The following is a 27,916-nucleotide window of genomic DNA, read 5'->3' on the forward strand; positions in this document are numbered from 1 at the left end:
TCTTCTTAGTGATGGACACGCCGTTTCGGAGTATATTCTTATTCATTCGTCAGATAAATGAAAGACTTATGGAACAGACAGCTGCATATGTACATGTGAAACAACAACGGATATGAGACAAGAAGGTAAACCAATAGACATTTTGCATTAAATTGGTATGCCAAGAATTGTTATTCCAGATATGACTGATGACCTAACAATGATGGCAATTTATCAAAGGGATAAGACAATAAACTCAGTACCATATTACCCTGTTACAGTCTACTGAGGTTTTATTCCGACAACTAAATTGCAACAAAGAAGTGGTTTTGCTTCTGCATTATTCAGTGCAGTGGTGTTTTAATAGACAATTAGCAGCGAGTTTCACAACACCACTGTACATACGATTAAATGAGACTGAATAATTAATGATCTTGTATAAGCCTGATTGGTATAACGCATGTTCAATACACTATCAGCGTCTTCTTTCTTCATTTACAAACTAATGTTCCAAACACATAAGACGCATACAAGTTTGCTATGAAAAGGCGATGCTGCAGTATAAGTAAGAACTACAAATAAATAGTATGTTTAGAGGAAAGTGAAAGCTTAATAGCGAAATGCGTGCTCACCTGGCATTAAAGAACAGTGTAACAATCATATTGTCCTCGCATGACACCTACGTTTCCTATCGTGGTTAAATTTGGAAAATAGTGTTTCTTCGTGTGGTGCATGGTATCTTATCTGCATGGTGACTTTCACGTTTTAACGCACATATGTTGACTCTGATTCAGATGATCATGTCACACGATAAATTCAGAGACGTTTGGACACTATCGGGGTATTGTTTCAGGGGCCATATAGATCAAGAGGACAATTGATAAGTGGACATTGATACGTGGAACTGGTGGACAGTGTACATGTTATAGGTCTAGAAGCACGATCCACACCCAGAGCATAAACTGTTTTAATAATATGAACTTTGATTCTTGAGAAGTGGAAGTTCAAGTCCACTGGTGGAATGTTTGTATACGAGGTATGAACCAACAATTGGATGGGAAGAATGAATGCATGAGTATGGTTTTACGCCGCTTTTAGCAATATTCCAGCAACACCGGTAGGAGATTGAAGAAATAGGCTTCACACATTCCACCTATAGGAGGAGTCGAACTCGAGTCTTAATCACTAGGATACCCCACCACCCTTTGAAGAAGACTGTATCAAACTCATATATGTTCCTGTTGGAATCAGAACACCTTTATCAAGTAACCAGGAAAGAACACCAGTAGCCAAGTGAACAAGGAAATCGTTTATGCTGTATGAACTGAATAAAGCATTCTACATTAAGTCCCTGCATGTATGTGTTGTTTATATGATGTTGATGGACATGATGACTCATGGAAAGGCAATGACGTCTCGGCTGTTCTTATCTTTGTAACTGATTACAAGTCGAAGTCCAGCAATTGTACCACGTGTCTCGAAGAGAGACCTTATAGCATTCAGTCACTGAATGGCTTTCTTTGTCCTCACAGTGCTCGAAGTATTGCGCATAGTGGAGTTTTATCGTGTGGTTTCCCAAAAACTCAAATATGCTGACGGACACTCTTCATTAAACTTAATGATTGATGATTTCAGCTTTCCATGCTCCAAGTTTCATTATTTGCCGAGAAATATTCCTCCGTCCTAGTCTTCCACCATGATCTATATCGTCCCCAAAAAAGACGAGAAGTCTGTTGGGAAAATGTTGTATTTTCAAACATGTATAACTCGACCACAAATAGACTTTAGTGCATGAAATTTTACAACATTGTAGAGGAAGGTAGTGTCTATATAACCAAATAGATACTTGTAGATAGCGGAAACGCTCGGCGCGATGGTGACGACGTGGCACGACCCTGACGTGGGATTTCCTGGCCCTCAGACCAGTCTCTTTCAACCTGTTCCATACAGTTTGACCGGATATCCTCTGAAGTCCAGGCACCCTGGATGCTATGCTCTCATCCGTAGCAGTACGATCACGCAGCTGTAGTACACGGATGTACCGATCTTTGGCTGCTGTGGTAACTCGAGGTCTGCCTGTAAGTGGACCGTATTTTGGTATACCTGTTTGGTTGCAACGAGCTGCAAGCCAAGATATCTTGCTCAGACTAGCATTCAGACTCTAGGGAACAGAAGATCTCCAGCATGCATTCTTTCAATGGCGATGCTCTGTGTCGCAGAGTGAAGACGTGACGTAGTCATTTGGCCTTAAACCTCCTTCAAAAACGAATGCCAGTTTCTGAAAGTAATCTGGATTTTATTGCCAGACAGTAACTGCTCTTTGCTGCACAATTTCAAGTGGAAGGTGATTTCTGTTACGCTGTGGCGATGTCTTTCTAATCCTTGAAAGAGCTTTCACCAAAATGAACATGTTCAGATAAAATTGTTGTTTTACTTGTGCAATTGTGTAAGTTCATGTTATCAACACTTTTATTACATATTTTGACGATTGTTTGAACACAATAGGTGATAAGTAGATTTTAAAAAATTCAAATCGCCTCTATTTACCAAGAAAAGATTTCTAACGCGCCATACGACTCATGCTGTAAAGTTTACTTGGTTACATTTTTCAGATCCTCTAAAATTTTCAACTGACGTACAATGTACAATATTAATCAAACGTTATGGATAGCAACGTCTTATCAAGTGCGACGTTTCGATCCAGAATGTTGTACCGTGGTCAAGCAGGTACTTCTCTGAAAGACATCTGCTGCTTTGTGTTTTTATTTCTAATTATTACTCACCTTCCAACTCATACACGTTAATACAAGGTCTTAGGATTTATGCACTTTTAGCACCTCCCCAAAGTTGAATGAAATATATATCTCATTAGCAGTACCTTCAGTGTTTACAGACTTGCATAACATTACATGATGGAAATTTAGGATAAGGTGGTCAAAAACATTGCTACTATGGATGTATGTATACTACAAAGGTTTCAAGATTGATTGATTCACTAGAAGAGGGGTTACAGTCTGTACTTGTAGGGGTTCCTTAAGGGGACAGTTATTCAGTGCCTTTGTTGCCTTTTCCCCGCGACTACCCGGATGACATCCCAGAATCTTTGACTGGGTTGTAATCTCTACTGCGCTACATGCAAGCGCGGTTGGTAGTATAAGAATACGGGAGCCACACAGTTATTTATCCTGGTAATAGTGTGTGTATGTGTGTGTGTGTGTTTGTGTGTGTGTGTGTGAGAGAGAGAGAGAGAGACAGAGAGAGAGAGAGAGAGACAGAGAGAGAGAGAGAGATGTATTTCGAGGGGCGGGGCGGGGCTTCACCCATTGATTTTGTACGTGTCATAAACGGTCCCTTTAGGTTTGAAAAGGGGGTATAACGAGTTCGTAGCATTTCGTCTGCATTAAGCTGATACTGGGATGGCAATGTTACCGTGATCCATCCTACCTTAAGTAAGTCACCGTATGTCGCCGCTCAAACAAATGGTACAGAAAAAATGGTAACAACTACAACAACAACACAGTACTAATCCACTTTTTTATTCACAGAAACCTATGGTCTTAAAAGTCCCTAAAGCAAGAGAATCAAATTACAGCTAGACTGAACTAGGAGTGTCTATGGCATTTCCTTTATGGAACACTGCGCACGTTCAATCAGTGATTTCCGCTGGAACCTCGAAGCAAATAAAGTCTTGTCCTGACTGGTCCTGAATCTCCCACTTGACGACCAGGCGGATCTGGACATAAAAACCGATTGGTTTATTTTAAAATGACATCCCACGGCATTCTGTCAGAACTTCTCCGATACACGATATCGTTGTTCTACTACGCATGGTTTTACACTCCTTTCAGCAATATTGCAATTGCATTTTTGGTATCAGGGCCTGACCAGCACACATCATAAAACCTAGGCTTCGCGCAGGAGACATGCAAACGATCAAATTGTTAAGTCAAAAAGTATAATAAACTGTGAAGAGCACATATTGTTTTCTTGCCGCATTATACGTGTCTTCAACAATGCAAGTAAATGCTAGAAAATACTGTGTTCTAAACTGCCGACAAAAGAAAGTGATTGCCTTCCCGCAAAAATATACAACCAGAACTTTTATTGAGTAAGGGACCACTGGCCATTATATGCATGCATATCTGATGGTTTAAAATGAAGAAAGTATAATTTTTCAAAAGAAAGAATGAAACTTAGTGCCATGGCCAGTGTCAGCTTTCAGTTGCATCACCTCAAATGACTGGATACCTTAGGGTAGACGTCTTGCACCAAGATTTGATTGGTGTAGGTAACGTCGGAGCCACTATTGACGGGGCAGGTCATGTCCATGCAAGCGTTGGGCTGGGCCAGGGGGAAAGGCGTCAGGATGCCAGCGATGATGCCGTGAACAACTGTCTTAGCTGACGTCACCTGGGCACCTGTACAACGGATGTCAATGACATGCGTAGAATCAGGGCTGTAACTATCGATGGATTGCAGTTGTTGAGTTTCCGATAGCAATTAATCGATGGTAGAAATGAAATGCTATCGATGCGTCGATAGTATGTGTGACTATCTAAAGTTTCAGTAAATGACTTCCGTTGATAAATACGCAGCGCAAAATACAGGAAGTACCAGATTGGTTCTCTTTGATTTGCAGTTATCCGTCCCAGTAACATCTTAAACAAACATGATCTGGGTTTCAAGTTTCCTCAGCTATATTGTACTTCATATAAACTATACATTCATTTGGGAAAGGACTTTAAATGTGAAAACTGAAGGAGGACAAAAAAACATTGCAATATTTGGCAATAGTTGGTCGCTGCCGACTATTGTATTAGCAGTGTATCGCTATCGCAGCTTAACCACTGTGCTACCCCACCGTCCCCTGATCAACAGTGAATCACTCCGAAGGAGTCAGGGTGTCCACATACTGGCTGTGATGGTGATGGAGACGCTGACGTTCTTGCCCTTGGGGAACTGGCACGGGAAGGATGGACATGGCGTGATGTCAAGGCTATTGATCTTGCCGCTTACAGAACCTGCAACATACTCAAAACTATGTAGATATAGACCATTGAAACACATGGCATGGAATTAAAATCAAGAAAATGTACAATGGTACCTATGTAATCCGGACTACAGGAAAAGCTCAAGGTGGCGAGCTAACATCGTTATTCATCACTTGGCCTTTTTATGGTTCAAGAAAGACAGCACCAGCTTTGGCCCATGTACTGACAATCCATCTCCCAAACAATACAGTACCTGGTTTGTTCGCATTTGGTTCAGACTCCCGGCTTATTACTGGGTAAATTTTAGTATTTGCCACGAGCACCTGGTTTTAAAAAGGTAACTCACGTATCAACAGTATGTTATGAAATTACCATGCTACTGTTGTCCTCATGAAGTCACTTCGAAAAATTAACTTACCTCTGCAATTTCGCTTTCAGTCAGTTTAAAACAAATCTTAACATGACTTCATCGGCGATCAACATTAACAAATATGATAAGCTTTTTCACTATAAACTTAACTATATACTATGTATATATATTTACTAGGGGTGGTACGCTACTACCACGGCACGGTACGCATTGCCGTACAATAACTTACTTTAGGGAAAAGAGTTGTCGTCTAGCAAATAATGCATAGATATTGACAAATTAATGCGGTTTCTAGAGAGTTCAGAAAGGTTTAAAAATGACGACACGAAAACGGAAAATGCCGAATTTTAGAACTGCATTACTGTATACCGAACCGAAGGCAAAATACCCCGGTTCCGTATATACAGCGGTATAGCATTTCACTACTAATGTTTATCTGCCATATCTTAGATTTGGGAATGACACTTTCTCGTGTAGAGTACAATTTCTAGTACCTTTTCCGGTGAGTTCCATTCAGGATTCGAATCCACGATTGTCTGTTCCTAGTTTTTTTTTTCTTCGGAGCACCTTCAGAAGTGCTTGTTTGTCTGGTCGTCGCTGATGTTCTGTGCTGGCGATTCGGTAACTTCCCACTGGGTTCGAATCCAGGACGCCGACGACACAGCAGGAAGTCTTATATTTTGAGCTTTTACCAAGAAAGCGTAATCCCAAATATAACATATATTAAATTCGATCACCTTCTAAATGGCATTTTCCATTCTTAAGTTTGACTGCCATTTTGCCAACATGTAGTCTCCTTTAAAGGTTACTATCCCTTGTTGTTGAATGGTTAAGCGTGACACAAACAAGAAGCATGACATTTAAGTACAATTTATCATATTAGATATACGCAAGTTGATGGAACGCCGCGTATGGTATTACTATAACTTACCACAGTCTTTAAAGTTTGGCACCGGGTCGGCATACGCCACAGCAGCAATCAAGCACACCACAAGAGCACGAAGCATGGTTAGCTGTTTAAAATATTTAAATGGTCAAGTCACTTGCACCAACTGGTCAGTAAGACCTTACAGACGAAAAAGAAACAGTTGACACCGTCGTTTAGCCAGGTCCATACTTCTGGGGTGATAAGTTTCTATGGGGGAATAGTATTTAACAGCCTCTAGAGCTAAGGTTGGAAATTGAAACTGATAATACAGGTTTTAAAGGAATTTCAGTCGTTTTTTTCCGTGACAGATTCCTCAATGGTGTCGCGATAACAGCCACAGGAAAGCCGATGTGCCATGACCACCCCTTCTTCGTGTTAATGTGGACCAGTCTGTTCTCGTACGATACAAGAGGTCAGGTTCGTTGATGGGAAAAAAGTGTCATTTGTCTTGTTTGAAGGTCAAATCCGCTTTTATCACCTGCGCTAGTCCTTATCTGTCATAACTCGGTCGTGGAGTTGATAATCCCTTTATCTTGTCCATGTACGAGATTATGTAAAACATAGGCTGGTTTTGTATCCAGATTCTGTCAAAATACACACTTGAAATCGTTAGAAATACAGGTAGGCTGGAACCACCAACATGATTGAGAATAAAATGAAATGTCAATAATATATAAATGTGCCACAGTCATTTCCATGAGCATAAGTAATCCCTGCTGAAAACAAATTCCACCAATATGTCTTCATTAGGTGGGAACATTACTCTGATATAAAAGGTAGAAGTGATAAAATGTTGCGGCTAGATATAGCGATTTGAGTTTATGAAAATAATCTACTTATTGATCAGGGGCTGACCCACTATGGATCAATGTAGAGGAACATTTGGGATTCGAGCCCAGTCGAACATTTCGAATAAGGGGACGCAACTCTTCACAGCGAATCTCAGCACCACACGATCAAATGGGAATCAGTGCTGCACAACACAATGGCTGACTGCTACATATTCAAGGTAGCAATTCAGATCGGTCAGAACCGATTAGGGGAAACTGAAGAACTATCCTTGAACTTGGAAAGCAACGATCAGCAAAGATTTGGGTAAATAATCTAATAATGTGCACAACAAACTTTGGAATTTCTTGTACCATTTCCTAACGGGTCAGTAAATCATTGGGTTCATTCACACATTGTCAGACTGCGGGGTAGTCTAGTCGGTAAAGACACAGAACACCCAGTTTCGATTCCTCATTACATTGTGGAAAGTTACTTCCGGGTATACTAGTTTTAACATTGCGGTGTAAACCGTATAGTCTCACTCACTCATGTGTGCAAAATGTTTCTTTCCTCCTACTTCATAGTTCTTTTTTTGTCCACCACCAAGGTTTTCATTAAATAGAACCTTCTGTAAGCCATGCAACGATTATTGGAAAGGTGCTTATTTAGTCGACAGCACCAGAACCGCTACAAGTGGACAGGCAAGGGTGTCTGGTTTGCTGGCGAGTTTAATACGCTGAAGTTTATTTGTATATACTGTATCCATTCAATAGCGAAGATAACCAGCGGTGAACGCGTTGTGATGCATCTGTTCATTGATTGAGAAAAGGCAGTATATATGTGGTATTGTTTTAACAAAACTCATTTCTTTACGTCATATTTAAGCTGAAGAGTTCCTTGTTATTTTTCACAAACTTGGTGACCTAACTGATCTCTTATTCCGTTCTGCTGTTTGTACAGATTAAGCGAACTCACTTGCAAACTCACACTATTATAACTGATATTTATTTCTTTCACAAGATATTAACGATCAAGGGAATGTGTGTCGCTAATATGTCATGTTTTGTTTGTTCTTAAAGCGTAGCAATTTCCCGGCAAGTATGAACGCCTGATCCAGTAAGATCCAGTAAGTTCTGGTTGTTAAAGACCAATTCTTACCTTGTCCTAAACGAATATGTGTCATGCATTGGTATGCACATCCGTCTGTGGGATTAAGCTGAGCGAGAGAGCTCAGTTTTAAGCAACATTCCAGCAGTATCACTGTGTGGGGCTTCACACTGTACCCATGTGGGTGATCGAATCCGGGTCTTCGGCTTGACGAGCGAACGCTTTAATCACTGAGCTACCTCCTTCATTGTAGATCCCATCGTAACCGTCAAAACCTGCTTTTTACATCGAAATCTTGTACATCTACAGAGTACACATATGTATTTAAACTGAATATCTCCTTATTGCAATATTGCAGCAATATAGCAGCGAAGAACACCAAAAACATGAGAGGCCATTGGCGTGACTAGCCAACAATTAAATGGTCTAAATAGGTCGAACACCAACACAAACACAAGTGTGTTAACAACGTAGTGTTTATATGGCAAATCACACTTAACAACAAACACTTGAAGGATGGAATTGCACACACATTCAGACTCAGCTGCCTGGGTAGTTATAAACAACATGTTAAAACATCTATTGCACATGCTCAGCCGGTGATTTCCACAGGAACCTCGAAGCAGATAAAGTCTTGTCCTGACTGGTCCTTAATCTCCCACTTAACGGCCAGGCGGATCTGGCAAAAAACAAAAAAACCAAATCGACTGTATCATTTTGAAATGCCCCACGACACTCTGTCAAATTTAGTTTACGTTTAAGCAATGCATTTGGTCCAGCATTATCAGGTCGGGGGACTCCAGAAATGGGCTTTACACATTATACCCATGTGGGCAATCGCACTCAGTCCTTCCGCGTAAGGAACGAACACTCGAACCGCTGGCACCGCCCTTTGGGTGTCCCCAGGTCAAAATCTATTTACAAAAGGGCAGATAACTCGCAGCATATTCTACAGCATGTGGAGATGTCATACAATTTGAAATCCCGAGTTACATGTGTACAAACTAACTTTTAAATACACATTTTGTAAGTGTGCAAACAAGCAAAAATGTCACGTTATATAAATTCATACTGACAGCCATTTTGACCTCTCGATCATCACCTGTCGCTGTTCAAATCAAGAGCACCGGGATCCCAACATCGACCAAAATATTACATTAGGGATTTCACTATCTCCGTAAATACCGATTCTAGTATTTTTATTAGATTCAGTCCCATTCGGGATTCTAACCCGAGTCAGGAGCCTCATCGACAGTACACATTCGCCCATCTAATCCACTCAGCCACCGCGCCTTAACCAAAAAATAAAAAGCTTGTCATAGGGGTACACAGATTACGAGATCTAAACCACCAGTGGTCTACAATCCATTTTGCGAAGTGTTGGAGAATGGTGATGTATTTTATGAATGCTTCAAATATTTTAGTTTACAGTATTACGATTCATCTTACATCATTGGAAAAAGGGCAAAAGGATTTGCTTGATATTTACAAAATGTCATTATATAGCCATTCTTAGATTTTGAACTCCAAAAGAAGTCCAACTAAATCAATTTCAACAGATCTCTTAAATTCAGTTCTACATAAAGTAGATGTATTTTTCACAAGCAACAAGCATCTTAACGGAGCAGGACCCGTGAAGGTCCCGGGGTAGAATAGGCCTTCAGCAACACATGCTTGTCATAAAAGGCGACTATGCTTGCCGTAAGAGGCGACTAACGGGATCGGGTGGTCATCCTTGCTGACTTGGTTGACACATGTCATCGGTTCCCAATTGCGCAGATCGATGCTCATGTTGTTGGTCACTGGATTGTCGGATCCTCACTCGATTATTTACAGCCCACCGCCATACAGCTGGAATACTGCTGAGTGTGGCGTAAAACGCACTCACTTAACGGAACAGAGGTTATTTTTATCTACTTCAGAGAGGTTATTTTTATCTACTTCAGAGAGAGTGTGTCATGACGCTTTGAACACTGTTCCAACAAAATCATTACTGAGAACACCAGTAGACTTCACACAGTTTATATACGTATGTGGGAATCGACACTTTAACAACCTGGCTAGCCCATAGTGCTGCTGTATGGGGGAATCGACACTTTAACAACCTGGCTAGCCCATAGTGCTGCTGTATGTGGGAATCGACACTTTAACAACCTGGCTAGCCCATAGTGCTGCTGTATGGGGGAATGGACACTTTAACAACCTGGCTAGCCCATAGTGCTGCTGTATGGGGGAATCGACACTTTAACAACCTGGCTAGCCCATAGTGCTGCTGTATGGGGGAATCGACACTTTAACAACCTGGCTTGCCCATAGTGCTGCTGTATGGGGGAAGACGTTACCTCAGGAAATACCGTCCGAACAAAGATAGAGTTTTTGTAGGTGACGCTCGATCCATTGTTGACCGGGCAAGTCATATCTTGACAGGCGTCCGGCTGGTCGATCGGGAAGGGTGTGTTGATGCCGTCAATAATGCCATGGACAACGGTCTTTGCCTGTGTCACCTGGGCATCTGCGCAAAAAATTCCTTTGCTATACGACTAAAATATTGATAACGTGTTTTTATTAAATCATTGCAAAAGAAAATCATATTTCAGCTAAGTCGTAGAGAGTGAGTGATTTTCGTTTTCGACGACGTTTAGAAATATTGGATTACCTAGTAGCGCCGTATCCTCATTTTTTGACGATTGTGCTTACCACCTGCCAGGTGGTTAGTATGTTGGTATAAGACAAACTGGACCTCCTTTCACAAAGCACTAAGGTGATTGTAAGTCACTTTCTTAAGTCAGCATTCATAAAGGTTATTTCGTGAAAGGAGCCCCAGGTAGGCTCGGAGTTACCGTCCTGTATTTCAGTGGGTGTGAATGTTAAACAGTCCAACAAAAAATGACATGAACTCAGAAAAGCACAACCACGTGGCAAAATAAGTGCAATATTTCAGCAATGCCATGGCTTCACATATTGCACATATAGGAACAATCGCAGTCGGGTTTTCGGTGTCACGAGCAACTGCTTCAATCATTAAACTTCCCACCGCCCCCAAGTCGTAGACTGTGTGACAATGGTTTGGGGGCCAGTATTCCATCGGGTAACACTTTCAGAAACACGTTACGTAGGTGCTATATGATATCATACCTACAGTACCTTCTAAATCTATATTGTACCTAATCTATATTGTATCTATATATTGCACCTCACTCCTATTTTGCGTTTGAACAGAATTCAACGCATTCTAGGCTTAGGGGCCGGTTAGAAAATCTGAATGTTAACATCAGAGAATAAAAACATAATTTTCCTCAAAACCACATGAATTGGCGACTAAAGAAGTGAACGCGAGATATACTGGAGAGATATACCACAGAGAGAAAGTCAACAGGGCGAACTAGGACGCCTGAAACAAAGAAGGTGTTTGTCCTCAATGGTTTCAAGGTACGCGAGTGAAAAATGGCAGCTTTCAAAATAAACACGACTTGGCCAGCTATACCGCTCTCCAGCGAGTCAAAAGGGTATTCTTCTGAAAGGTCAGTGAAAGAGTAATTCGAATCCATAATCAACGGGTCCTGGAACGACAAAGGAGGGCAACTCTGCAAAGTATTTTGTTAAGGAAATGTTTTGTATTTGTATGTTGGCATGTTTCACGCTGCTTTCTGCAAATTCAGGTTAAATGACGAAGTTCTGTTAATATTCGAATTATATACCGGACAGTCTAGAAATTGATGGATACGTCATTTCAATCTGCTGAAATGAGATTCGATGGCAGGCAGCTACCATAGCAGTGAACCTGACCGATGACCAACACCAATGCGATATTGTAGCTGTATTTCGATGGCCGATGGCGGCCATAACTATACATGCTGTATGTGGACGATAAAAGCTGGGAGGTGAGTACAGATCCATGAAATGTCCACCTACTGGCTGTCATGGAGATGGTGACGCTGACGTCCTTGCCCTTGGGGAACTGGCACGGGAAGGATGGACATGGCGTGATGTCAAGGCTATTGATCTTGCCGCTTACAGACCCTGCAACATACCAAAAAACAGCAACTGGAAACTGCAACTGCAATTGGCAAGAAAAACATGACGATAAACGAAACAGCCCACTGTCATTGAGAAATAAGCCTGAAATACATATTGTTGTGTTCGACTCGGCAGCGCTTCCAGGAAAGTCGCATTTTCTGTCTGGGTAGTCTATTTCAGTCCTTGAACCACAATATTTCCCAAATGCTAAACCCTCCCCATAATATTAAAGCCCTAAATAATGCAAGTCTAGATACCCTCCCGTTAAGGATTGCCGATCTCATTGGGGCTTGTTTACTTGGGCTTATTTGTTATTATCAACATGATAATGAGCATAACCAGCCTGAGTGTGCCAGTTTCACGGAGCCCTCATGTTTGCATTTATGTATCTTAAACTGTAAATAGCTATAGTAATTAATAATACTTTCCATTACAACTATGCCCATCCACCCACAAACACACTAGAAATAACAGAAGACACGTAAACGTTGTGCTGATTGCCTTATATCCCTGCAGCTTGATCATGGGTCCAAACTGTCATTAATGGTAACGGTTCCAGAACATTTGTCAGTACACTTGTTGATACTCATAAAGCTTTTGATGCCCGCTTGCGGATCAGTTTCACTCCAGCATTCAACTTCATTTTTCATCTGGCATGTGTATTCCGTGTACGGCTAGACAGTGGTTATTCCGTTCCTGCGGTTTCACCCCGCCGCGATAGATAACAACTTTAGCGTTTTCAATGATAATAGTTTCTTACACAACTTTTTTAGTGCAGTCCTGGGCATGTTCAAAAATAAGAAAGCTGTTAGGCATTAGTAAATGTTAAACATGTGTACTAGTTATATTTACATGTATGTGGCAGTTTTGTACAATGATAAAATTTGTTATTCATCGGTCCGTTTCTGACTCAAACGGACTGTGGGTGTGAAGTCAATCCCAGCTGCTCTCAACGCGACAGATGGTTTGGGAGTTATCATCATGTTCATCATTAAGCATCCTGGTCCATGTTGGTACAAAACAAACCAGCATTCAAACACGAGTCTGTAAACGACCTCCGAAACATGTAATACAATTCATAGAGAATGTTACTGAGATCAATAAATCCGGATAGTTCTAAGCGCCCTATAGCTCACCCCATTAACGGCGGCAGACTATGTCTCAGTATAGTTAGTTGTAACCACAGGTACTCGCATTATTTTCTTATAACCACAACCATTGACACTATTTATTTCCTTTAGGGTGTCAATAAACTGACGTAGCTGTCGGAAGTATTTCCACAGATGTTATATAAGAATGTATAAATCAATTATAATCAAGTTTAAAAGAAAAACCCATTTAAATCTGTTCAATCCGCAAGTACAATGACACGCCCACTTCTTTCGATATCAAGAATGATATTTCCAGTACTGAACACTGTTACACAGACGAGGCAGTTATTCACACCAGCAACACCTTCTTCAGACTGTGACTGGGTTCAGAAAAGTCATCCCTCATCGTAAGTAATAAACCATCTTTAAAAGCCATGGCTGATTATTGAAACACTCAAGCTCGAGTCGAGGGTTCGGTGGGGAAGTTTATCCAGAACAATTATCTGATTAGGTTATCAATAAACATACAACCGACTGAGATGTGTACATTCATAATGCATCCTTATAATATATCAGTTTAAGACAGTTAACACTGCATACACAACATGAAAATAACCCACACGATTCGATCATTTGCATCATTCGTGACCAACTCGTGTCACTGCGGAAAAGGGCGAGTGGTGGCGAATGCATTTGCATACATCCACCCAAATCGTGATTTTGACTTCGAAAAGTGCAGATTTGAGAAGTAGTCAAAAGTCTCACCACAATCCTTGAAGTTCTTGACCGGGTCAGCTAAAGCTCCATACACAACCACGCTCAATACGAAAATTCGAATCATGTTTGATTAATTAAACTGTATAAAACACACAACAGTCAGTACACTCCTGCCAGCTCAATAGTCAAGAGAGCCCGAAATCACGAGTGTCATACACGTCGTCGACGCTAAAACAATGTAGGGAGGGGTGATGGGTCATGTCCCGACTCGTTCAATACCCCGTTTTAACAACAGGTTCATCTACATCATACCCAATGTTCACATTCTAGCCACCCGCCGATGTTTTTGTAACTGGAATAAGTACGAAATTGTTTAAATGGAGCGTTATATGAGTTTGTTGTGTATTGATTTCGCTAAATAAAGAATGAACTCGTCCAAACTCGTGCGACAGCGTGAAATAATGGACGGCAAAGGTCGTTACATATTAAATTTCATTCTCGTCTTAAAGTGGATGACTTGATGAATGTATACAGTTCAGATCACGAGACTTGTAAGGTTGACGGACTGACGGACTGACGGACTGACTAGAGTGTGGCAAGAACTATGACACGACATTTTTCTTAGGCGGATCCAGGAATTTTGAAAAGGGGGTGTTCAGGGTTTCGAACCCTCAAAACCCACCTTGGCTCCGCCAACGCGAAAAAAACCATCTTCGGTGTAGTCATGAGTGATTTTCAAGAGGGTGTACGGGTGAGGGGGATGGGGGTGGGGGTTCGCCACCTCTGGATCCACCCATGCTTTCAGACATTACAAGGAAATGACAAAGTATTTCATTTTAATGTTCTCTGTTAGAAGGCATGCGTCAAACCATGACATTTCCCGTGTGCGTCTGAGTGACTGAATGAGTATTTTTTAAAGCGCTTTAATCAGTATTCTATTATTATCAGGGCACTGAATACCAGCAATCGATTTGACAAATTGTACCAATGTGGGGATTCGAACCCGGGCCCTTGCCGTGGCGAGCGAACGCTTTAGCCACTAGGCTATCATTGTGTAAATACGTGAAAGATGGAAAAAATAACAAAGTGTCTTTAAATAAGTGAATAACACCCTTTAGAAGTGGGGATCGTGGTCTTTGTCCAGTAGGTTGAGCGTCTCTCCAAACAACTACAAGACGACTGCAACTGCAGAGCACCCCTGCAACCCCACTCTGGATCCGCCTATGAGTGCAATAGTGAGTGAGCATTTAGCAGTATACCAGCAACATTATGGCGCGGGACACCAGAAATGGGCTTCACATAGGAACATTTACCGTACATCAGAATGCCAGTTTGTCTCTCTCTCCCATCTCGCACATCCGTTACACAGCAACGGGAGAAAGAAAGAGAGCCCAGTTTGTTCTTAATTTAAGTTGTTCACTTGTTTTTATTTGTTTGGTCTTTACCTCCGCATTTGGCAATATTCCAGCTATATGGTGACGAGTCTGAAACAGACACTCTAGTGATCAACAGCATGATCCTCGATCTACGCAACTGCGATACATTGACATGTGTCAACCAAATCAGCGAGCCTGACCACCCAATCCTGTCAGGCGCCTCTTACGACAAGAATGGCTTAATGAAGATCGATTCTAACCGGATCTTCACGGGTATTCAAATGCAAATATCTTCACTATCACGACATAAATTCGGAAGCAGAGTTCAATATTTTATTTAATATGTCAGTTACTCCACTAGTGGGCCCGGAGGATACGCTGACATTGCATCACCAAGTCGGCCTGACCACCCGATTTGTGGTCTCTTAATGAAAGTGAGTGAGTATTGTTTTCAGTTGCTTTTGCAATATTTCAGCAATATCACAGCAGGGGACATCGGAATTAGACTTCACACATTGTACACATGCGGAATCGAACCCAGGTCTTCATCGTGATGAGCGAACGCTTTAACCACTAGGCTATCCCACGGCGTCTTTATGAAAGTGAAAATTATAAGTGATCAATTCCATTAACCCCAGAGTCACTCTTGCAATAGTTTTCAGTGAATATGTTCCCACTTTATATGCATACATGAGTTCAGTGTACATAGAAATCAGCTATACAGGGTGTGTAATTAAACAATCATGTGATTTAACTGTCTGGGATGTCGACAGCTGTAATTTATTCGTTAATAATATCGACGGTTGTCATTTTCAAGCTGTGCCAATTATGCTTTTATAGGTGTCTTTTATGGGTATATGCACACGCTGAGACCTGTGGTCAAATTAACTTCCCAGTTTTACACACACACAGACACACACAGACACACACAGACACACACACACACACACACACACACACACACACACACACTCACACTCACACTCACACACACAGTTAAAAAGTGTGTGATAACATTAACCCGCTTTACAAATCAGTAACTGCGATGGTAGAACCTAATAGACTGGAAGTGAAAATGCAATTATAGTGTATTTACAAAGGTTGGATATCGTATTGTTTCAATAGTAATAACATCTATGCACTTAAAATTTGTATGATAATATTAACCCGATTTTCAAATCAGTAAATGCAATGATAGTACCCACTAGAGTGGAAGTAAAAATTCAATTATAGCGCATCACAGTGGTTATAATAGTATAGTATATGTTCAAGAAGTAATAACATAAAACTCAGTGATGACAATATTTAATATTTTGGATAAACACATCTCTCCTGTGTGTGAATGCTAGTACTGTATCTAACGGTTCGGCACTCATCTCACTGAATGCCCATCTCATGAAAACACCGCAATATTTTCTTTTCTGCATAGCCCTTTCCACAATAGTACATAAATGAACCAATTCGCTCAGATTGTGAGTTCCCGGTTAGTGACCGTTGTTCGTAATTTATGGTGCGTGCGTGCGTGCGCCTTGCTTGACAGTGACATTCGAATCTATGTCGATACGTCTCCTATACGAAATAACGACGTTGTGTATCACTAAAATTAGTCCTCATCCTTCGATAGCTAAAGCTTTGAAATATCTTTGTACGAGGACATTGCAACCTCAGTCTGGTAATACTGTCAGTGCTATTTTCTGTTGTTTAGTCTGTGTGTGTGAATTTGCGTGCGCGTGATGATTTTCATGGAGAATCATGTACAATGAGAATGACAACCCATCACCCATCCACCACCCTCAAACTCCCTATAATTTACAAAGTAAGTGACCCCACCCTGAATGTCATTTACGAAATCAATGACCCTCCAACAATACTGTTGACCTCCTCATCCCCACAAGAACAAAATGGGTGAATCACATACCCAGACAACTAAATCATTACATTAGTGTATGGTTGGTAGAGTGTTCTGCAGTGCTAAACTGATAATAATTATCATGTGCAGAGTAACCTTCACACTAGCAAAGAGATTTTGTTCCTTTCCCACACATTGCACAGCTTGAATATCATAACAAGGAAGTCCACTTTCAAGTTACAACCACACCAGAGACCTGAAACTCTTCCTTATGTACACATACATTTATAATGCATAGAGCAAGGAGCAACGGTAATGGGCCTCCATTACTATCCACTTTTATCTAATTGTCATCACATCCTATTTCTCTTAGGCTGATGCTTATGGTGTTGATCACTGGATTGTCTGGTCCAGAGCTGATTATTTACAGAGTACTGCCTTATTGCTGGAATGTATCATGTGAATATTTGTGGTTTTGACAGAAGCTGATCCAACCACAACAAAGGGAAGTAACTGTGCACATTAAGCTGTATCACACATTGCCAAAATCCTTGAAGGGACAACTTATGAAATGACTCAGTATACTCTCATAACTTGCGTTGTGTAAACATGTTTCATATATATAGTTTCAGTAGCTTAAGTGAGCTCAGTTATATGCTACACTCAGCTATCTTCCAGCTACATGGCAGCGGTCTGTAGATATTCGAGTCTGTACCAAACAATCCAGTGGTCAACAGCATGAGCATCATCAATCTGCACAATATTGAGAACCAATGATACGTGAACCAAATCACATTCAGTGGCTTGTCTCAGGAACATCCAGCCTCACATCCTTCACACTCTAAGAAAATTAATGTCAATACACACTCATAAAAGAAAGAGTTTATTCTTAAAAAAGGCTTCAGCATACATTGTTGACTTAACTCCTACCCAAGCATGATGCTGTTTTAAGCAGTGAAATGTTTCCTGACTCTTAAACTGAAATCACGATAACATGATCAACAACGTGTTGATATCTCCAACGAGACTACTCCATCCAGTATAATGTCCAAACCAGCTTAACATAAACCGCTGGCAGTTTAAAAGCAGCATTATAAGCAAGGTGTTTCATGAATAACAAATTATTATTTCACTGTGATGCAACATCTTGATGTCTTATACCATCATGTCTTATCATAATCAAATAAAGAGCTTGACATAAATAAACTCACTTCCTGTTCACTTTCACCAGTGCAAATACCCTCCTGTTGTTTTTAAATCCTGTTAAAGCATTCCCTTATATTGTACTGTTAATTACTATTCTACACAAAAATATGTGCTGTAGTGCTGGACAATGATACAATGATATATAACAAAAATGTTGCATCATAAAATAAATAAGTTGGTATTCATACACTGTCTTGCTCTTCTAAAGCTCCACATAAACTTACTCCTCAGGAAGACATTATTAACTCTTAAGACAACACTTCATTACTTTTATACAACTACAAAACACTTTTTCAGGTCAATATCATCAACCGCTAGTGATGATAAAGTTTCAAACTGAATTGAATCAAATGCACAAATCTAATCATTTTTAATATTCATACTCAGTAAGGCAGCAGGCACTGTTCAAATATACTTTCACTGCAATATGACATATGATATTCTATATACAAGATGCATATTTTAACAAATTAACTCTGTATTTCTAGTATTTCAAATAACAGAATGTATAACATAAGTATTTCACATAACTGAATATACAATTCGTGAAAATGAGGGAAACATTGAATTCACACACAGTTGTAGAATGTACAACCTGATTTTGTTCAAGGAATGTGAATGGTATCTCCTGCTACAGAAAATGAGACACAAAAATGAGCCTGATTATCTTTTGAGTATGAAACAATACAATACTGGGATTCTGAAATGTGCTCTTGTAAAGGAATCTATGAACTCAGTGACAGAAATGAGATGTCAGATACTTAAGGTAATGCATCACACAATATGTAGATACGTACACTTCAAAGAGGTGCTTCATCCCAAAACACCTTGGGTCTCCGGAGGTCAGATTTGTTTACAAAAGGGGAGATAACTGCCAGCACATGCTACACCGTGTGATGATGTCATACAGTTTGAAATCTTGTATAACGCATATACAATACTAACTTTTCAAAACAAATTTTGGACGTGTGCAAATAGCTCAAAATGCCAGTGTAGTGTGAAATTATCAACAAGCTGAAAGTGCCTGCAAAGTTCTCAGCAAAATACCTTCAATATAGAAAACCTACGATCTAGTTTTGCCTAATTTTTGGTTTTTTTTATTTTTCGTTTTTGGGGCGTGCTGATCAGATTTTTTCAGTCCTCAATAAAAACCTGATTCAAAAACATATTCATCAACAAAACACAGACATTCATCTAAAATAGAGTGTGTACAAAACAAAAGAGAAAATTCTTGAACGCACAAAAATACAGCAAGTATACTTGAGACTCAGCATTACAAAGATCCTAAATTGCATGTGAGATTCTGAAAAACGCCCACAGTGTTATACAAAAATATGGTTTTGTGTCTTTTCTCTCGTGTCCAGTAGAGTAAGGAGTCACAAGCGGAATCATTTAATGTCTGCTGGCAGCTCCACACACCAGACTTTATTGCCCTTGTCATCATTGAGCTGCCACTTGACCACAAGTCTCACCTGAAGATAACAATGCATACGTTAGTTATCAAACCATCACTCCAATGTCAAGCTCTACAAAGTGTCAAACTAGGGAAGTAATTAATCTGAAACTGGTAAATTTGTGAGTTTAGTTTAGTCACAGGGGCTTGTATTGCTGAAAGTATTATATAAAGAAGAAAAGGGACGTAACGCGCACAAACTTGTCAAACACTCCATTCTCGATTATGGGCTATGGGCGAATTCTGGGTGGGAAATTGTGGAATATACAGCCATGATTCTTTCTGAAATAAAACCAGATAAATTTCCCTTCGAATAAATCCAAAATTATCAAAATCGGTGCACTGCGTACAGAGTAACGTTGCTTGGAACTCGGGAAACTTTTTCCTTTGTACGCCAAAAACTTGCCTATGAAAACCATAGCCTCTCGGAGAAGAAATACTACTTAAAAACACCCAATCGGCAAAAAAACATAGCCTTTTCGCAATCGTTGGATATTCCGCTTTTGTTCTACAACCTCTCAATAAAGTCATGTATTGTAGGTAAAGAGTGAGTTAATATTTAATGTCACATCAGCAATATCTCAGCCATATCGTGACGAGACAGGTAAAAGAATAACCTATTTCATTTGAGAGGTTATAGAATGAAAGGGGAATATCAAGCAATTACGAAAAGGTTCTGTTTTTTTGCCGATAAGGGTTTCCAAGTGAAATACATAGTGTTTCTTCTCCAAGAGGCGATGGTTTTCGTAGGCAGATCTTGGGCGTACAAATGAAAAAGTTGTCTTTTCATGAGTTCCAAGCAACGTTACTCTGTACATAGTGCACCGATTTTGATAATCTTGAATTTATTTCAAAGGGGAATTTATCTGGTTTTATTTCAGTGTATTCCACAATTTCCCACCCAGAATTCGCCCATAATCGAGAGTGGGGTGGTTGACAAGTTTGTGCGCGTTACATCCCTTTCCTTCTTTATATGTATGTGGATGTCAGTGTATGCTTTTGTACCCACGACATAATATTTTCAGCAATACAAGCCAACTCGGACGTAGGCAGTAGGGACAAGATGACATGTGTCAACCATGTCACCCAAGATTGGGAGTTGGCAACTTTGTACACATGTACTTGGGAGGGGTCAGCAATTTTGCACATAGACCTATAAATAATGAAGCAGCTGTAAGATAAGTTCGCCACCCTTGCCTAACGATGTGTTGAGATTGGTCACACTGACTGAACAACCAAGCAATTGATCATATTTACTCAATCAAACAACCAATTTCGGAACACTTGTTTGCACTAACAACATTTTTCACAAGGTTGGTTTTGTCTGTTACATTTCATAAACACTATACAAGCTCTTTCTTTATCGTAACTGAACTTGTCTTAAAGCCACCAGGAAATTTACCTAAAATACTAGCCGTCCTTTAAGATGTGAAATTTGTAAATGGATTTTGCACAATTTTGCAAAATTTGCACAAAAAAAAAAAAACCCACAAAGAACAGCATGTTTTTTCTGTATTTTTGGTGCATTAACAAACATTATCAGGAGAATTTGATAAATGACGCTGACTAAATATTTTCGATGACTGATCGTTTGTAATGATCCAATCATCAATAGTGAGATTTTTACCAATCCCCAATGCTCCCATGTACTTACTGTTGGGTACATGGACTTGACAGGAATCACTGCTGCGTATTTGTAACCTATTCCTGTTTTCAGAGGACAGGTCAATCCACAGTCTTTACAAGCATTTGGATTATCCAGTGGGAAGGGAACATCGACACCAGCTATTTCGCCATGGACTACAGCTGTCGCACTGGTGACGTCAACATCTTTAACAAAATACAGGACATATCAAGCTATACTTAATGATATGGTAACCGCGGCGAAAGATGTAATGGTGGTGAAGTCAGTTAAAAAAATATAAGAAAGCACTGTTACTGGTACACGTTATTTTAGTAGACATCAACATCACCACCTTGAAACATTAAACACATATGATCTGATCATTTGCTTCACTGTCAGTACAATCAAGCTTTTATTTCCTGCTTTATGAGGCATTCAGCAGTGAAAGACAAAATCTTGTGTTTGTTTTGTTTGTGGGTCATTTGGTTGATGTTCAATGTCACACTCAGCAATATTCCAGCTATATAGAGGACAGTTTGTAAATATTCGGGTCTGGACCAGACAATGATTGATTATCAACAGTATGAACATTGATGCAAAGTACTGTGAGACAAATTACCTAAACCCACAAAGGTCAGAGTCTAGAATTGTTTCTAACAACTCACCCTTAACCTAAGACTCGGTAGTAAGAGGCAGTGAGTGAGTGAAGTTTTAGCAATATTCCAGCAATATCACGACAGGGGAAAGAGGCTCAGATATGAGCCTCACACATTGTACCCATGTAGGGAATTGAACCCAGACCTTTGGCATGACAAGTGAATGCTTTAACCACTAGGCTACCCCACCACCCCAGCTTGTTCTTAAGAGTTGTCGACAGGACTAGATGGTCAGAGTTGCAGTCTGCCTCACTGTCAGAGACCTCAATATTTTCTCATCCACCTAACCCTATTGATAATGTGAAAGCCCCAAAAGCAGCAGCTCAAAGTTTTCAGTCTCAGTGACCTTTCTGACAGTATGTCATTGTACCCTGACAGTACAAGGATCATAGCTCACATTGTCAAATGCGACTGTCTTGTCCAGACACAATTATTGACAGGATATGGCCAATTAGCTGCAGTACTGCATGCACGCACGCACGCAGGGCTGTAACCATTCACCACCTCATGCTTGAAAACAGTATAAACATCCATACCAAAATGTTGCTAGTGCACAATAAAGAACTTGATCATCCATAAAGACTTGCCATTCTTATCATTTATGTTCACTGAACAACAAGTATTGAAGACTTAAAGTTTTGTTTCAGGAACACATGGTTTATGAATGAAATTAATGTATGGTTTATGAATGAGATTAGAATACAAACTTACTTGTCTTGAAGGACACATCAAATGCAACGCTGGTGCCTCTCTTGAGGTATGCCTCCCCATCCGTAATAGTGGCATTAGTGTCAACTGCGGCCACCACACCTTCATATTTGGAATTGTCTGAAACACAACAGACAAAAATGTCAGATTTCATGAAACTGCATATACGTGTGTTGCATCACTATACAAAGCTAAATACAAGTTTCAGCTGAACTGAAAAAATGTTGATGGAAAGTTTACTACAGCAAAAACACATATTGCCATACAATTTTGTACATAGACATATATATAATGGAGCAGCTATAGAATGTGTCCATCACCCTGGCCTAACCATGTGTTTGAGTATAAGAGGAAAGGATTAGTGGTAAACAGCTGAGGATGTCACTTATTTAGTAAATAGAATTTAGAATTTACTCTACAACAGGGATAGGTCACTCGCATGTGTTCTTTACCATTTGTACTAATTAATGTGTGCCTCGTCATGCTCCAACTCACACAGTGGCTTGGCTCGTTCCCAGCTCAACTTCAGTTGTGTTTAACAGAACTTCAGCCAGTTTATTGTATCAGTCGGAATTTTACAATGAATGGATGAATGAATGAATCATAGTAAGAATTAAGAGCAAGAATTTTGTGAATGAATGAAAGAAAAAAAGAAAAAGAATAAAAGAAAGAAGTACATATGTGAATGAATGAATGAAAGAATAAATGATACACTGCAGCCTTCCCTCCAAAAACATGTTAAAGAGTGCAAAAGTATCGCGAGAACATGAGTTAACATCAGCTGTCCTTTACAAAAATCTACTATGAGACATTTTTGTTTACATTAATAACTAATTCAGATATCTTATGGCATGTGGGGAATGGAAAAGGACATTAACAAAATGTTAACTGACACTGTCACACTGTCCCCCAAAATAAAGTGTAAAACTGTCACAAAGCGTTCTAAAACACCTTTCCCGTTTTGTCGAATAATAAGATCAACAAGAAAGAAAGAAGTTATGGAACTATAACCCTCAAGCATCAATGGCAAATCAGATCAGATTGGCAATGTCATATTTTTCACACACCTCAAATACACCCTAACATTCTTTTTTAGATTATGAAACTATCACTATTACTTGCAAACACATTTCACCTGATAGTATATTCCCCTCACATGAATTAAAGGTGTATGTGAAAGATATTTTTGAGGAAGTAACTAGGAATGCTAAAACAATGGTGCATAGGATTTTAATGGCAGATCAGAACAGATCAGCGATATGTCATATTTTGCACACACCTTAAATACATCTTACATTCTTTCTAAGATTAGGAAACTATCACTATTACTTGCAAACACATTTCACCTGATAGTATATTCCCCTCACATGAATTAAAGGTGTATGTGAAAGATGTTTTTGAAGAAATAACTAAAAACACTCAAACAATGGCGTACAGCATTTCAATGGCGGATCAGAACAGATTGGCATACTTTTCACACACCTCAATTACACCCTAACAATTTTTTAAGTCATAAAAATGTCACTATTACTTGCAAATACCTTACAGCTATAGGTATCTTTTCCTTCTAAAATTAAACGAATGTGCGAAAGAAGTTTTTAAGGGCACAATTTTGCCTATCTTCGCGGTCAATTGAGAATAGAAGCCAGTGAGCTATAACATACCGACTTGAAACTTTACTACAAATCTACTGTCCTAATTCGGACACTATACCAATTATTTGACTTAAACTGAAGAGACAAAATAGTTAACCTATCTTCTACATGTACAATTTCAGTTGTTACAACACTCAGCGAACTTAATCAGCTGTTGAAAATATACCCGGTTCAATCTTAAATCCAACGCTGCCACTATATTGGCTACACTGGTTACGTAACGACCCGAGACATACGTTCAGCGGCTTTTCGAGGAGTTTCTTCTCCCCCTCTGTAGAGGCTACCTGATTATACATGCTTCTCCACAAGAAAACAGCACATCACGTGTGAAACAACCACAACAAACAGTCCCTAAGTCTATCCCCTGACTAACTTGAAACTTAATCTAGAATTAGAGCATTTGATCAGAGACCATATAATAGATTATTATATGGTCTCTGATTTGATCAAAGTTCAAATTGTGAAGAACAGGAAGGTGTGACTCGTTGCTATGAGTATGAAGGCCTGTACTGGCGAAGTGCTGAAAACGGAAGAAAGATGTTCATACATCCACAATTTTCACGACTATGGCTGATAGTGGACTTATTATTGATGATATCGATAATACTTACCACAAACCTTCCACTTTAGTTTCTGACTGTAAACTACAGACAAGAAACCAAGTACAACAGCAAGAGACAGCACTTTGGCGTCCATTCTTTCGGTGATTCACTGATCAGTCTGTACACTAACCACGGAATCACCTGACTATGTCATGTGACATCCGTATACAATCGTACGATGACGGATTTGATGAAGACTGGTTTCCGGACAGCGAGTGCTAAAGCGTTAACGCAGCAGACCTCGGGAACCAGACTGGTTTCCTAACTGCCTCTCTTATTCAACTGGTTTCCGACTTTCCATGCGCCTTATCAACTAGTAGTATGAAGAGAGGGGGCCCAGCTTTTATTGCGCAGGGGTAGCGTTAAAACCAAGTCGTAACTATGACTTTCTACGAATTTTGAATCAGGAGTAGGAATGATTGTCATAGGGGATCAATCGGTCATATGAGAAAGAGAGACATGCTTTATTAGCGGAGTTGTTCTGTTCTGATGAGTACTTTTTCCATGCATGCACTTATTTCAGAGCCTGACCACTCCATCCTGTACGATAAGCGATGGTTGCTAAAGATCAATCTAAACAGGATTTTCCCGGGTTTATACTGTTATAAATTGTGGGAGATTTCTCATAGAATGTTTCAAAACTGTCAACACAAATATCTTTAATGGGGCAGACATTTTGAGAGTGTAACAGGGACCGCCCTCACTGACGATAGATAAATTGGTCAAAGCACCGATCAGGTCGTTTACCATGAAAAATTACAACGACAACAGCATCATCGATCATCACCATCATCAACAACAGCAGCAGCAGCAAACAACAACAACAACAACAACAACAAATAAAAGCAACAAGAAATAAAAACAACCAAAAACCCAACAAAACAACAACAACAAAAACCACCACCACCAACAACAAAAAACAAAACAGTAACCAAAACAAATCCCCCCCAGTGTCAACTTGGTTCAGTCAGTACCATTCTACCAGCACAGCAGTGCTGCAAAACCAGTTTAACTTAAGTTTGGTTTCAATAGTACTCGTGCAACTACACAGCTGAAATACTGCTCAACTGTCCTTCATATGAAAGTCACATTGTACATGATAGTAATCAATTTAGCACTGCTGAATACCGCCCCAGTTATACACTAACGGTTGTAGGTTGGTTGATCGTCAAACGCCGCACTCGGCATTATTCGAGCCTGTATGTCAGTGATCTGAAAATAATTGAGTCTGGACCAGACAATCCAGTGATCAACAGCAACAACATCGACATGAACAAATGGGACAAGACGACTTGGTTCAACCTAGTCGGTGAACTGACCATCCGATCCCGTTAGGGTTTCACTAAAATGTTGGTAGATTCTGGCGGTGCTTGCATGATACTGAAGGAAGCGCCTGTAAAATATGTCCACATTACCGTCACCCTAGTCAGTGTATGTTTCATACATTGCTTCTAATAAACTAGACAGAACATGGAAATGTGTTTAAGGTTGTGTTCAAGACTGTTAGACTAAGGCTTAGTCTCTGAATATATATATAATTTTCACAGTAACAAACAAACCCATTTTCACTGAAAAAGAACCGCAGGTAGACCAGAGATTCAGAACCTGAGGAAATCTAGACTTACTTCATTTATGGCTTTAGCACTGCAGAGAAGGCTTGGCAGTAGGCAAAATAGTGTGGTTCAGGGACTGGAAGACTACGGAAGCGCTGAAGGGACCTCATGAAATAAAACTTTTCTTGAGCGCACAAGTTAATATATGGAGCGCACAAGCTAGTTATGTTGAGCGCACAAGCTAGTTATGTTGAGCGCACAAGCTAGTTATGTTGATAACACAAGTTAGTATCTTGAGCGCACGAGTTAACGTACTGAGAGCACAAGTTAGTATCTTGAGCGCACGAGTTAATATGTTGAACGCTCAACTTGATATACACTGCTCAATAAGCACTTCATACCAAAGCAATGAAGGGGTATCCTCCCAAAACTTCCACATCCCAAAACTTCCACAGCTTATAACAACAACTGTTCTGGTTGAGTGCACGCACTCTTGCATCCCTTGTTTACATGGATTAACCCATCTGTCAGTAAGAGATACAAAAACACAGTCATGTAGTTACATAGTCATTTATCAAGGCTGCTTTTGAATAAATATACATAGATCTGATCAGTATATATATATTCATGTATATACAACATGTCACATTTGAAGGTCATTTGAAAGTCTCAACATTCCAGGGGCAAAATAATGTCCAACAGAATCAGGAAACTGTAGTGGTGTTGTCTGGCCTTGTCTCAGGTCTTGTCGCAGGCGAAATAACCTGTTCTCGGCTTCTCGGTACACACGTTTCTTGGAAGGAGGTGCTGTGCCAAAGTCAAGCTGTGACCTCTTGGAACGATCTACTTCCTCAATTTTCTGGATGACTTCGACGAAACGGATCAGGTTCGGGTGATAATGAAGGAGCTGCCGATTCAGTTTGTCGTGGAAGCCTTCATGGTTGTTGTTAGTCCTTGGTCCTTTAGTGCTGTGGTGGTTCCACAGGTGAATGGGACTGGAAGGAAGGCAGGTGATGGATGACTTCTTCATCTTGCTGGGCCACTTCATCATCATACAAAGTGTGCATCTGAGTGATCCCCTCTCGGGCTCTTCCTCATGTTGCTGGTGAATTTGACCTCGCTGGCATCTTCTGCAGGATGGGTATGTTCGGTGGAATTTCAAACTTCATCATATCATCAATAACAAACTCGCCTACAGTTGTACATCTTGCCTTACACTTTGTATTTGAACGTTTCCATTGTGTGCATGACTGTCTTTCGACA

The 27,916-nt window shown here is 40.1% G+C and overlaps 2 protein-coding genes across 3 annotated transcripts; both read right to left on the reverse strand.

Moving 5' to 3' along the window:
• Window positions 1–3,499: 3,499 nt before the first annotated feature.
• Window positions 3,500–14,183, reverse strand: LOC137293869 (NPC intracellular cholesterol transporter 2-like). Of its 2 annotated transcripts, none has more exons than XM_067824644.1 (4): window positions 6,272–6,673; window positions 4,893–5,000; window positions 4,228–4,397; window positions 3,500–3,712 (listed from the first exon to the last, which is right to left on the reverse strand). In XM_067824644.1, the coding sequence occupies exons 1-4, from the start codon at window positions 6,345–6,347 to the stop codon at window positions 3,626–3,628; spliced, it is 441 nt and encodes a 146-aa protein (XP_067680745.1). In that variant the 5' UTR covers window positions 6,348–6,673; the 3' UTR covers window positions 3,500–3,625. The 2 variants fall into 2 exon arrangements, with proteins under 2 accessions (XP_067680745.1, XP_067680744.1); XM_067824643.1 differs by lacking the exons at window positions 3,500–3,712; window positions 4,228–4,397; window positions 4,893–5,000; window positions 6,272–6,673 and adding exons at window positions 8,607–8,825; window positions 10,489–10,658; window positions 12,059–12,166; window positions 14,020–14,183.
• A 3,880-nt stretch (window positions 14,184–18,063) lies between these two features.
• LOC137295067 (NPC intracellular cholesterol transporter 2 homolog a-like) lies at window positions 18,064–26,462 on the reverse strand. Its single transcript, XM_067826337.1, has 4 exons — window positions 25,110–26,462; window positions 22,847–22,963; window positions 21,510–21,685; window positions 18,064–19,874 (listed from the first exon to the last, which is right to left on the reverse strand). The coding sequence occupies exons 1-4, from the start codon at window positions 25,192–25,194 to the stop codon at window positions 19,791–19,793; spliced, it is 462 nt and encodes a 153-aa protein (XP_067682438.1). The 5' UTR covers window positions 25,195–26,462; the 3' UTR covers window positions 18,064–19,790.
• Between the last annotated feature and the right edge of the window lie 1,454 nt (window positions 26,463–27,916).

Source organism: Haliotis asinina, chromosome 8 (assembly GCF_037392515.1).
Source record: "Haliotis asinina isolate JCU_RB_2024 chromosome 8, JCU_Hal_asi_v2, whole genome shotgun sequence".
NCBI classification, from domain to species: Eukaryota; Metazoa; Mollusca; class Gastropoda; order Lepetellida; family Haliotidae; genus Haliotis; species Haliotis asinina.